Genomic DNA, 14,129 nt, shown 5'->3' with positions numbered 1-14,129 from the left:
TTTTCACAGTGGACGACCTTCACAAAGCGCTTTACAAGATAGTGAGGAACAATGCATAATACATTAAATACAGTGAAATACAGGGCATAGTACATTAAAAATAACAGTAAAAAAGCAATGCAAATGCATTAAATGTAGGCATAATACATTAAATAAAAGGCTGGGATGTGAATCTTAAACATTGTGGATGCGTGTGTAAATGCAGATTGTCGGTGTCACACAATTGAGAGCAGATTCTTTTTGTCGTGCAGGTGTGTGTGGGGAGGGGTGGGTGGTGTTTGTTATCATTTGTAACCCCCCAAAAATCCTCCTCAGTATTTTAGAGCTTTTCTGCATGTTGTTACTACAGTTTATTCTCACTTGCTCACTGACTCAATGAAACCTTATTAATACTGGAAATGACAGCGGGTGTGTTTCCAGGTGTGTACGTGCTTGTTTTCGGCTTTATTTCAACAAATACAATTGAATTAAAAAAAAAAAAAAAAAAAAGCACGTCATTTCTTTCACCCTTTTCTGATTCGGAGAGATTCATGTCCACTGTGAGCTCTGCTGTGAGCAGCCCGTGTTCCTTTCTCTCAGTCCTTGCCAACAGAAAGAAAACAGTCACAACTGGATATGTAATGCCTGTTCTCTCTGTCTGGCAGCCCAGTATCATTTATTCGATTGCCAGTTGGGAATGGATCTGAACTCCTGCCTGGAGGAGTCACTTTATTGGCAGTGGTTGTGAAATAGCTGCCTGTTTTCCAGCCACTGACTGTTTGAGATCTAGCCCTGGTGTGGGCAAATGAGAGGGTAACAACCTACATAAAGTAATAATAATAATAATAATAATAATAATAATAATAATAATAATAATAATAATTAGAACTGCTAGGCAGTTTTACGGATCCAAGCTCAGCACCAGTTGGAAATTTTGGCAAGCTGTAGCACTGCAGCACAAGTGTCAGCAACAGATCAGTTTTATAGAAAAGTTTCAATTAAAAATACTGCATTAAGTCATTATTTCATGATGCTTTATAACTTTAAACAACACAGTAACAATGACCCTATCTACACACTATAAGGAGTTCTAAGCTAATTTAACCTTAAGGAGAGGTCAAAGGTCACGATCAAGGTCATTTTTTTAATACAGCATATATAGGTTCCTAAATGTGTTGTACAGTAACCATAACCCTATGTACACTGTAAGGAGTTATAAACTAGTTTTACATTTGACCAAAGATTTTGAAAGGTTTTTAAAGAAATGCGTCAGGCAACCATATTGGTATATGCACAAACACCATTTTTGAAAAAGTCACTTGTATTGACACAGGGATGATGCTTGTCAACTTTTAAGTTAAACAAATAAACCATTTTTCAACTGAAGCGATTTTAAATTTAAGAAGAAAATGTAGGTCCGGTGGCCATCTTGTTTTACAATAGAATTTGCCATATTTGAATTCCATTGTCCCCAGGATGATGCCTACCAAGTTCAGAGTTAGTTAGTTAGTTAAACAGTTTGCAAACAGAAGCAACGTGATATTTGATTGTGTTTAAGTGGGTTTGGTTGCTGATGACATATGCAAAGTTTCAGATCAATCGGTTCACCGGTTCCCAAGAAGAAGATTTTGATTGATGCAGGAGTGCAATTTTTTGTGCATCTGAACTGTAATCAACACGGGATAATACCTGTCAAGTTTCATGTTCATTGGACACACCACATCCAAATAGGGGCAGTTTAAAATTTTAGGATGAAAAATGACAATAATAATAATAATAATAATAATAATAATAATAATAAATAATAATAATAATCTTTAGAACAATAGGCTTCCCAAGCCAGCTTAGAAGCCTAATAATAATAATAATAATAATAATAATAATAATAATAATAATAATAATAAAACTTTCAGTCTTATGTAACTTGACAGTAAGACCATTTGCTGGTTTTGTTTCCTAAACATGCAGTGTTGAAAGAGTTAAACACAATATTATCTTATTTATACTGAACAGTTCAAATCTGATGCAAGAGGCATTCCTGTAAGACAAATACCTGCACCAATAGGGACGCACATATTGTCCTCTTCATTAGGGCAGTTATTAAAGCCTATTATTCAGTTTGGAGTAACGGGTGAGATCCAGAGATTTATTTCTTACGATAAAGCATCTTTTGTACAGTTCCTTCTAGTGGAATGCAATTTCACCCAAGCATTATGCTAGCCCATAAACAATTATGTTTAATCTAATAAACGGACTATTTAAAGATGCAGCATTTAGAAAGAAGGTGTCTCATTACAAAGTAAGCTAAGCTTTTTCTCAACAGTGCCAGTAATGACGTTTAAACAATCAATATCTCTAGACACTGAATGCCAGTAATGTGGCACAACTGACCCGCAATTTACAACCTTGAGTTATTTTATGTCAGAAATAGATTCCTTCATATTTTATTTTACATTTCCATTGCTAGGCTAAAGCCTTGGAGAAGATATATCATGTATATGCCAGTATACATGCGCTTGCTAATCTGGCATCATTATGTAAACACTTTGCACAATACACTATTGAGTGTGAATAGCCAATCAGCTTCCAGATCTAGCTGGATTCTATTTTAGGAGGATGTGTGGTCCACTGGTTAAAGAAACGGGCTTGGAACCAGGAGGTCACTAGTTCAAATCCCAGCTCAGCCACTGACTCATTGTGTGACCCCGAGCAAGTCACTTAACCTCCTTGTGCTCCGTCTTTCGGGTGAGACGTTCTTGTAAGTGAATCTGCAACTGATGCATGGTTCACACACCCTAGTCTCATATCTTGTAAAGCGCTTTGTGATAGTGGTTCACTATGAAAGGTGCTATATAAAAATAAAGATTATTATTATTATTATTTTGCATAGATGCCCGCTGGAACATTGAAGTGCTTAACTGCAAATTTAATTTTAAATCAATCCGCACATGAATACCAGCTTTTTCCCTTAACATTCTAATCTACAACTAATCTGATAACATAAAAAGCTATTTAAACATTCTTTCTGACGCTGGTCTAGAGACAAGGGAAATCATGTCTGTGATAGGACATCGTAATGAAGGCTCAATTCACAGGTAATGGACAGCAAATCAACAGGAAAGACATGATTGGTCCACAATTATGTCATCAGCTGGATCCAAACAACACCCTCTCTCAAAGTCAGCCAGTCAAACTGCCAACCCTGTTTCAGTTATTTACGCATCAGCCAATCCACTGCCTGCCAGCTTGAATGATGCCCCGCCTCCAACAACAAGTTTTGAGTCTGACTCAATACTACACGAACTATTCAACAATTGTACATGTTAATGTTTTCTCTGTGTGTATGTCTTTTTTTATTCTAATTGTATTAGTGACTATTTTCCTCAGCTGAAGGTTACCCGGCGAAATATCAGAAGTTCAAGGTAAATATAGGTTTTAAAGGTTTTTTTTTAAAGAGAAAATAAAGAAATAAATCGTTTTTTAATAGCGATAAAGTGATAGCGCCCTCTAGATGCAGGCTCTACCGTGTGCCTTCGGCTCGGGACGCACAACTCCAGTCGAGGTCATCTACCACAAGGTAGAGCCAGCATTGACGAGCTCTATCACTTTATATATATATATATATATACACACACACACATATATATTATATATATATATATACACACACACACACACACACATACGTTTTTATCTACTGCTTAAGATTTTTTTTTTATTGCTGTGTTACTCAAGTAAATGCCTGTACATTGCAATTTAATGCCAAATATAAAACAAAACATTAATTAAATCAACTGTATATTTGAAATAGTGTTCCAAACATGCCATGGTTTCTGGAATGTAAATTACTAAATGCCATTCAGGACTTATTTGATTGATTTAAGAGTTACAGTGAGCTTGTTAAACATGCTAATTAGGGCAATTAGATTATCATGACTTTATACCACTGTAATGGATATGTTAGGTAGGGTAACATACCCATTATATATGTATTTAATATTTTTTATTTTATTTTATGGCTCATTCATACTCAATATGAATTGTAGGCTCTTGGTGTAACATGCTGCATGTATGGGAATGATTGTATAAAACTGATTTAATTATTTTCTTTGAGACAAAAGAATCCAGTTCATCTAATATTAAACAGTGATGTATAAACTAATACTACATGTCTTCTATAACAAAAAAGTCTGTTGAATATAACTTAATCCATCATTTAAAAAAAAAAAGTGTTTTCTTTTCAATGGAAGTCATTACAAGCAGAGTAATTTAGACTCAATAGCAACACGAATTAGAGCAAACCAGAAGCGCTATTTAAAACAAGCTGATCAGCAGTAACGAGCAATTAATCAACTGAAAATTAACTTGTCACTTATTGTAGAGCAGCTGTAATTGAAATTTAGGCTCAGTGATGTGCTAAGAGCTGTTCGGGCAAAATTCAAGGCAGTATAGCCATGAGGAGCAGTAGGAAAGAAAATACCAACTCTAAATAGCTTGAAGCTTAGTATTTTTGACTGTGGATTGAAAAGTTACCAGTCAGATTTTTGGCTAGGGGTTAACTTAATCTAGTGAATCTCAAATCTGTACTATGGGGCAGAAGACATAAACACAAATCCTACTTGGTGAGTAGAAACACGGGCATGGGCAGGATAACTCAAAAGGCTCCCTGACTGTGATGACATATGGAACATTTATATACAGTATAGGATGACGCAACTTATTGATCAGCTGACCTTAAGGGTAATTACATACATTTTTGCACTAAGTAAAAGAAATATAATTAACGTTGCTTTTAATACTGTTATTTAAAACACCAAACTCCTTACAGGGGAAACATAAATACACTTTCTGTGTCCCAATTCTATCAGGTTTGATGTCCCCAACCTAATAGAAACCAAGGTACAAACCCATGAGGTGTGTAATTTATGGCACCTGTACTGTGTCTCTGTTGTCACAATAGAGGCACCCTCTCGTTGTTGCTTTGAATAATCTGATCCAACAAAACACTGTACCTCATTCTATTCCTAGTACCTTCACATATGTATCACAGTGTGGGCGGTGCCTAGCTGGTGAATAAGTGACTTACCTCCTGCGGTATGTTCCATGCCATGTAGACATGGCTTTTGAACTCATCCATCCAAACCTCTGCCACTCTCAAAGCATTTCTCCTGACGTGACCTGTCAGGTCTTCAGTGTATGGTTTGTGGGCCCTCTCTATGTGAGCAATCCTGGAGCAAGGGAGGACCTCCACGCTGCCCCCACACTGCCACACCTGGTAATGACAACAATTTTTTTTTTTTTTTAAATAATAACAAAAAAAGTATACAACACTTTGAATGGTAACATGATCTACTGCTAAAATTTAATTAGGGTTTTCAAGGCAACAAACAAGATGTTTATGTAAATAATATAAACCACAGCAGATCCTCACTGACATCTACTGAAAGGTGGCTTATGTTTTTATATTTTAATGGTTTGTATGTTCTTGCCTTTTCAGTGTTTGTTTAAAATGCTTTACATTTGTCAAAAGCATGGGTGTCAATAAGGCCTTAGTTTACGCTGAAAACCTGATGACAAATAAAGTCTGAATACATCTATTTTGTGTAATGATCACGGGCAGTTTTTATATTTGTAAGGTCTAAAATGTACTTTTCAACTTATCAGATCTTGCAAAGTAGACGAGAACATGGTACTTGGAATAAAAGAACACTTCTGAGAATGATTAAGATGTCGTTCAAATGCTACTGCCCTCAGGCTTGCAAAATACTACATTTTACTTTCAGCCATCTGAAGTGTAACAAGGAACCCGGATACCAAGACTTGTAAGTCTGCTATACCATCCGACACTCTCACACCAAGAAATCTGCATACTTTCACTGGAGTTAATTACAGAGCTGTTACTGCTCGACTTGTTGTTGCTAATGTGTAATTAACTCCTGGTGCTCCTTATCTCCAGTTAACCTCATTTTTCATATCTGAGTGCATCAATACAGTATGTAATTAACAAGCTCTGTGAGGCAGCTACAGTGAACATGATAGCAATGCTTCTCGACAAACCAGTATTTACCCTTATTGGCCATCTGCTCGCATTAATAGTTCAATCAGTAAACTGGTCTTTGACTCTGGCATAAATAATTGATAATCAGCACCCCCTTTCATTGCTTCAGTGGTTACAAAATTACTCCAGATCACTCATTACACCAAGAGGTGCAATTGCAGAGTTGTGAGTGGGATGAACTTAATCATATCTTCTGCACAATGAGGCAGTGACCATCTTTTTGGATCAATTTCATTTGATTTACTAGATCCTGCAGGGACCACAATCATGCTAGTAATCACGCCCATACTGCAGAGTGGACACAAATTGTGACAGGTAACTGTAAGAACAGCATTGGTGCTTAATTAAATATAAAAAGAATGACATTGTCTATGGGGGTGGTCACTTTTCCAAAGTGGTAATTTAATGTAATTCTGATTTGGTGGTTGTTTGGATGACTAATTCATCCTGCAACATTTTGCACCATTAAGCCAAGCTTTAAGAAAATTTCCTCTCATCCAATATGCAACTAACCATTAACAAACTTTCCATGTCAGCATATAGAAAAAAAAAGAATTGGTATCAACGTTGTCCTATTTCGTCAAGCACCAAATATGCATCATCTTTATACAGTATGAATGCTCATTACAACCTCCTCCTTCAAAGCGGTTTGGAGAAACCTATTTCTGCTAATTTGGTCTGACACAAGTCCCAATTCAAATGGATACTTATGGGAACAAGCTTGACTGATTTTGAAATGCTTTCTAATTGGTCCAGGTGGTAGATGGAGAAAGCAGCATTCGATGCTCAGGGCCACAGCTGTCTTTATGAGTAAATCATGACTGAAAGCAGCACTTTGGTACACTGCCCATAATTCACAAAAACTAAAGTCTAGAAACAATATTTTTATATCAAGGTTAATGTGTTGTAAATAAGCTTTACGCCACATACATTAAAGTGCTGTCTTAAAAAATATAGCGGGGACACCTCCAATGTTCTTGTCTTAATGCTAGGGCACAGCTTTCAACACGGAGGGTTCATAATTCTAGTTGACAAGGTTATTCAGACGCTTACATCTGATGATCAAATTGCAGTATGGCAAAAATGAGTTTCCTCCAGTCATTGGAAAAAATGCTCAATTACTCAAGCTGTGCTCAACACAAGTGAAAGAATCTTAATCGCAAGCCAATGGGCTGACACAAAGTTAAAACTTTAAAAGATCCCAAAACCATCTGGCAGACTTGCCCTTCCTAAAGGGGACATAGGACACTGTTAATGCACAGGAACTTATTAATTGTCACAATGCAGTGAGCAACTTCTTTGCATAAAGAAAAAAAGTAAACGTGGGACTTCTTCCATAGAATAAAGGACCCAGTAATTGCAGCAAAAATATACAGAAGACACAGTGTGAAAGGAGCAGTCAGTGCTGGTATTGCTTAATGTCTTTGCTTGCTTGAAAATCTGTTGGACCGGAGTCTGCTGACATCCCTCCTAGTGTTTTCTTTGCCACTGTTACTGCAAAGTGGAAAATTAATTTACAATTAGACCCCGTAGTTTCTTCAATGGTCACACAGTGTCTGTTCACAATCAATTAACTGTAGGTAACGCTGAGGGTTTAACCTGTTTTGAACTTACAAACCTTATAAGACAGCATTTTTTTGATGACTAAAAACTACAAATCAGTGAAAAGTAGTCATGACATCATCTGAGCATACTTGTTGAGATTGTCAAAATGAAGGGAAATTATATGATAAAAATATGATAGTTGTATGATAAAAAAAAGAAAAAGTTGCAATATGTTAAAACAGAAAATAAAACTCAAGAACATATCAATATGAATCAAGGCCATTGATGTATCTGGTGTGTCTGGACTCACTGCAGTAGAAATCCATACAAAACAAAAATCCAATACAAAAATATTCACAGCAATGATTATAATAAGGGTCAGTGCAGGTGTTGAGTACAGAAAGTGACCATGCAAGAATCTAACCCTAGAATTCATAAACTAAACCACGACAGATGAGCAGCCTGGCAAGGATATTTAAGCAGGTATAGCTGAACAACTGCTGAAGCATCCCAGAAAAATGACTGACATTACCACAAGAAAGACTGCAAGTCAACATTATGATATTTTCATTGGAGCTTAATTTTGCAAAATTACTTTGAGTGTTTCTACTCTTTACTAGGGCTGTAACGAAGGGTACATTTTGACCTTCGAAGGCTCAGAACACATTACCGAAGGCAGGTTCGAACCTTCAGTGGTAATTTGCATAATCTACTGGTGACGTCACCACAGCTACTTGTTTATATTTGATTGAAATCCTATTATTACAAGTAATCCATATAATTGGAATAAAACATTCACATGTAGTTTAAAAATGTTCTATAGAACAGTAATCATGTTTGTATAATTTAAATAAAAAATACATGTTGTTTATGTACACATAATTCATGCTTGCGATATATACAGTAAACTTGCACTGCAACAGCGCCTAATTGAGGCCAATTAAAATAACCGCATCTGACAGGCAAAAACAAATCTTTATTTAACAGTCACCATTCCAAGCAGGTTATCAGTCACAACCACATTTTACTACTACTACTACTACTACTACTAATAATAATAATAATAATAATAATAATAATAATAATAATAATAATAATAATAATAATATGAACTTGTGCTTGTCAAGTGATTATGCTTGTCAAGATTGATTGTGTGACACAGTTTGAATTCAACTTTTTTTTTGTGGTTGTCTGGGCATTTAACAAAAAAATCCCAAACAGCAAAGGGGTTTTGAGACATTTCTTTCGATACAGCTTATGCTATACAACTCTTTTCTGTCAATGATGATTGAAGAAGTGAAAGTAACATGAGCCCTAGTTGATAGGCGGATGGTGCTCAGTTTTCTAAAGAAAAATTATTAGTGTTAGCGTATATTTCACAGCACTTCTCTTACAATGTCTTGTACACTAGGTACTCAGTACATATTTTACTGAAGCTCTACAACCGCTATAGGTACCCCCACCCAGTCTTTGGCATAGAATACCCTGCTCCAATACGTGGTAGTGACGCCATTGCTACATATAACGATTTTGTTGGATTTTAATGCAAGAACTTTTGTTTAAGTAATATGCATTATACAAATCAAAAGATCGAATTGTGAGTGACATTTAACATGTAATTTATAGTATTCACACATTGTCAAACAGTTTGACTATGTTCACACAGTATTTGGAAGCAGTGCTAAGATCAGCTGGTCACTTTTGGAGCGGGAATTCTTCACCTAGGTACAAGTTTCAGGCTCATCAGCTGGAACATATTTAAAACCTGCAATACATGACAGCTATGGGGTTAGTGAAAACGTTTCCACAATGACATATTCACTGCGTATGGAGCAGCTGAACATCAACCACAATCAGCTACATGATTGACTGTATTAATGGGAACTCTGGGGGAAACCAAAACAGCACTGGGTAGAAAAGAGAACTTATTTACATACTTCCTTCTCAAGGTAATCAAAGAGACACATTGTGTATGTTTTGCCATAACTGCTGCTTTGTGTGCAATCAACTGACAAAAGTTACATGACAAACAGAAACCTGATATATGTCGCACAATGTGAACATGGTCTGTCTTTCATATGATGGATTAAGCATGTAAAGCCATGTAACTAGATTCAGTTTCTTGTACAAGTTGTACAGTTTCTTGTACTTTTTTTTTCTCCCTGTCTAATGTACTGCATATATGAAGCGGAATTAAAAATAATAATGATATAGGCGGGTGGCTAAGCATTGTATCATATGTGATAGGGAAGTGGGCATTACAGGGTTAATGTGCTATGCAACACCACAGCTTTGGCAGACTTTAATAGAGGTCTGACTGTACAAATGATTGATTCATGGGGGGCAATGACCTCATTGCGGATCACGTATCCCTTGCTGCAATGGCAAATCAGTGCCGTCCTTGCTTCCTATAGTGACTTGATTGACAGTGTTTAGGAAGATGATTGTTTTCCAGTTGCTACACTGTACATATAGTTGTGAATTGGAACTGCAACTCCTCTCCTCAAAGAAGTAAGGATTCTGCACCTACTCTCCTGCTTAAGCCTACATTGTGCTTTGAGAGGGTAGGCAAAACTGGAAAAGACAAAATATTTCAAATGCAAGGTTTAAAAAACAAAACATGATCAGCAAACCCACATAATACTTCCCTACAGCCACTCAGAGCTCATTACAAGCCGAACAATTAGTTACACTTATAATTCTGTGTAATAAACAATGGCATTGATAGTAAGTCAAGTAGCCTGGTATAACAGAATAAAAGTTGTTATAACATTCTATGGATAACTCATTCTAACTAAAACAAACGTTATTTTAAAATGGTTCTGACAAATAAAAGTGGGTGAGATATGCAGAATAATTAGATGCTGAAAACCTGTAACACAAATTACAGTTATTTGAATAAAAGTAACGGACAGCTACTTGGTTTAATTGCATTCCCTTCTGGATCGCTGTCAATTTTCTGAAGCCCCTTGCCTCCATTTCGATACAAGTTGCTATTCCAGCTCATTGGTAGGCTAATCCTTGTGAGGTTTTATCTTGCTGCATTACCTTCTGTTACATGCTTCATTAGTTATGCCAACCCCTTAAAGAATGTCTATGGGACTAGGAGAAATGACGCCTCCGTAGGCACACGTTCTTATATTGGCATCATTCAGGGTAAGTTTTTTTCTCTACAACGCTAACAGCTTACACTTGAATAAGTGATTCCTTAATAAAGTAAGATGAACCACATAAGGACGTTCAATGAGGACATCTAGAATTGAAACAGAGTCAATAAAATATAAAATGAGCTGACAGATATACTAGAATTTGAAAGCTCAGTAGGGTAGGGTAAGCTGTAGTATCAACCAGAAACATAGTTTGCATCACCAGAGCTCTATAGAAGGCAAATACCAAGAGTTACCACTGGTCGATATAGGGGGTGACAATAAATTCAACACATAACAGGCCAATAAACTGCCTTATACCACAATGCAGGTATAAACTGAGCAACCTTGTCCAGGAATGGCACATTCCACATTCAAAGAACTGTACCGACACCTTATACACTTCACTGTCTTTATTCATGTGTTAATCGGGTCTATTCTAATGATGTAAACAGCCCACACTCAATAAATTGAAAACAAAATGAATTATTTCTTACCCTGACACCAAGCTCCACATTCTCTCCACCATAGATCTCCATTCCTTCATCAAGTAAACCAATCTCTTCAAAATACTGTCTGTCTACCACAAAACAGCCAATTAGTGCAGGGCTCCTGAAAGAAGAACAGTAGATAGAAGGTAAAAACTCAATAAAACACACCTCTATCATTACTAAACCTTCTGTTAGATGCGTACTATCATTTGACATTTAAATGTCATTGCCAGACTGGCTGTCTAGCTGAATTGGAAAGCCACCGTGTCACTGGAATAAGGTAGCGTGTATACATGTAGTGTATGGAAGGGTTTGTTTGTGAATATGATTAGAAAAGTATGCTTAAAAATAAGTATTGATCAGTCTATAGGTTTTATAATTCAGCTTTGGTGCATAAACAATAAACAAAATTAGTTTGGACAAGTTATTTTGAATGGCAGGGTTACTTTTAACAAAACACATGGAGAGCTGATAGATTAAAGAGATGGCCAATAAACTGTACAACTTTATTTAATGAGTAGACTCTCAAAGTATACATAGCTAAACAAAAACAGAAAACTATTCAGTTATTAAAATACAATACACTGACATAAAAATTAAACTCATTACTGTAACAGCATTCAAAATATTTCCGTTAGTTTTTATAAAGTGATGTTTAACCCTTTCATCTTTGTTGTGGTTTCCGAGCTACTGTACAATGTCATTTCGCATCATTACATGTTAGACAGGCATCCAATAAATTGATGTAGAAACTGGGTACAAATTTCTGTACTGTATGCAATGAAATCTAAAAAACATGTATGTGTTTTTATTATATCAAATCTGATCGTATTATATCACAAATGCTACTTATGACTAAGCATAATGGTATCAGTTTAATTTACAAAGTTAATAAGATTTTTCCCTCCATTTTATTTTTTTAGCTTTTTATTTTAGGAAACAGTAAACAAACTGTGTGTACTTTAGTCAGTATGTATAATAGTTAGACCTTAAAGACATTATACTGTAAAAGTTAGTAACAGAAATAAGCCACAATGCATTCTTAGAACATTGTTTTTTTTTCTATAGTCTGTTTTAATGGAGTGAGTTTTTATTCAAGTCGTATTTTTGTAACTTTTATGCATTTTTAGAATAATATCATTAGCGTTGTTTCTTTTTCATATTCCACTGAACTTTGTGTTAGTGAAGGTATGCGTTAATTAAAAGTAATTGTAAGTGGGTCTTCTTCACCACAAAAGATCCCTTAAAACAAACAGTACTTTAGTAAATTTACAAAACAATGTTACCTTATTGGTGCAGTAGAATTTCCCAGGTTCCACCAGGACTTTGGAGGGTTAAGATATCGACACCAGAGCTCCCAGTCAAACCCTTGTGCTGACAAAGGATACTCCTCAATCTCAAAGTTATCATACTTTATGTTATCAAATGAAGGAGAGATGATGCGAGTCCGGTCCTCTTTGATTCTCAGGAGAATGGGCTCAGCCCTATGAAAAAGTCATAGTGGCTTAAGATCCCAAGAGTGCTACACAAACTAATTAAAACAGACATAGTGGAACCCAGTGCCACACTGGTTATTTCTGTTTATCAAAAGTTACAAAGTGTCTAAGTTTGCCATGCTTTACCCAGGCTTATACCAGGTATTACCATTACCATGTTTCGTTTTTTTTTTTTTTAATTCCATATCATGCTATAAATGCATCTGTGGTTTACCGAGCTTGGCTATGCTTTACCACATTCTGTGCCAACCTTCTTTAAATCACAGTCAACTTGTACAATGTTTTATTGATCTAACAAACATCCAAGACCCTATGACCCAACCGCTGATTAATCGCTGAACACTAGAACACAGGGCAAGATCTACCAGGCATTAAACCTCCCCAGTTGTAATAGATATACTGTAGATAAAGATATGTAAGATCTGTCTTCCATGATAAAAGGGGAATGAGATATAGTCCTATCGCAGTTAGATCTCCACATTGCAACGGACAGACACTTGTACAGTTTTAATGACTTACTGTAATTAGAAAATTTGATTTTGTTATTAGCAACCAAGTTCAGTCTTTTACTTCTGCCAGTACAACTCAGAAACAAGAGACAGTGATCGTCGATCGCCAACATTTTATAAATCTGTGGCACAGTCTAAAATCCTGCTAGTATTACCTCTTCTCGCATGAATCACCAGACATAATCAACTGATTTACACTACTGTTAAAAAATAGTGTCTAATGGGACTGCCAGACTTTCTGTGCTGAAAAGCTGTATTTCCCCCCAGGGCATAAGTTCAGCTCTAATAACTTCATTCCCCACCGCCCCACTTGTAACAAAAGACAGACAAGCACAGCACTACAAGTGCATTGGGATTCAATTTAGATGATATCATTACATGTAATTCAACAAAGTCTGAAGTAAAAGTACAACAAGTAAAACACAGTACTTCTCATAATGTTGAATCTGTGTAGATACAACTGTATTTTTTTTTTATTAACTGTTACAATAAGGGCCACATGTGACTACTTCAGACAGGTGGCTGTGTACTCAAAGCGGCTCTGTCATAACAGAATACAACTTCTGATCAGACAACCTGTTCTGTGCCCATATATTGGGTTTCCATGTGGGGCAGTGTTGAAGGGGTACAAGAAAAGGAGGATCCATAATTACCACCCAACGTTGAACTCCACATGGGCATCAAAGAGGGCGACGACGGGGGCTGTGGCAGCTCTCCAGCCACTCACCCGGGAGCGGATCAGCCCTTCCTGCTTGGTGTGCCGGACCATCTTAATAAAACCGGGCTGACGGCCATTCAACTCCTCCACGGAATCACTCAACTTCTCCTTCAGGTCCTCTGCAAAGGAGAAAAGAATCAACGATCGTATCAGTAAACATAGGCTTACAAAAACTCACAATAATCAT

The 14,129-nt window shown here is 36.4% G+C and overlaps 1 protein-coding gene across 1 annotated transcript in view; it reads right to left on the bottom strand.

The window, feature by feature from the left end:
* LOC121294373 (polypeptide N-acetylgalactosaminyltransferase 18-like) overlaps nt 1-14,129 on the bottom strand; it is a 93,362-nt gene that overhangs the window by 22,256 nt on the left and 56,977 nt on the right. The window contains exons 4-7 of the mRNA XM_041218000.1: nt 13,878-14,061; nt 12,506-12,703; nt 11,226-11,340; nt 5,066-5,251 (exon numbers count right to left, since the gene is read on the bottom strand). Coding sequence (XP_041073934.1) covers nt 5,066-5,251; nt 11,226-11,340; nt 12,506-12,703; nt 13,878-14,061 — 683 coding nt within the window. The remainder of the gene's footprint in view (nt 1-5,065; nt 5,252-11,225; nt 11,341-12,505; nt 12,704-13,877; nt 14,062-14,129) is intronic.

The sequence above is a fragment of the Polyodon spathula genome, chromosome 19, assembly GCF_017654505.1.
Source record: "Polyodon spathula isolate WHYD16114869_AA chromosome 19, ASM1765450v1, whole genome shotgun sequence".
NCBI classification, from domain to species: Eukaryota; Metazoa; Chordata; class Actinopteri; order Acipenseriformes; family Polyodontidae; genus Polyodon; species Polyodon spathula.
Note: the sequence above shows the minus strand (reverse complement) of the source record. Positions and strands in the feature narration are given on the sequence as shown.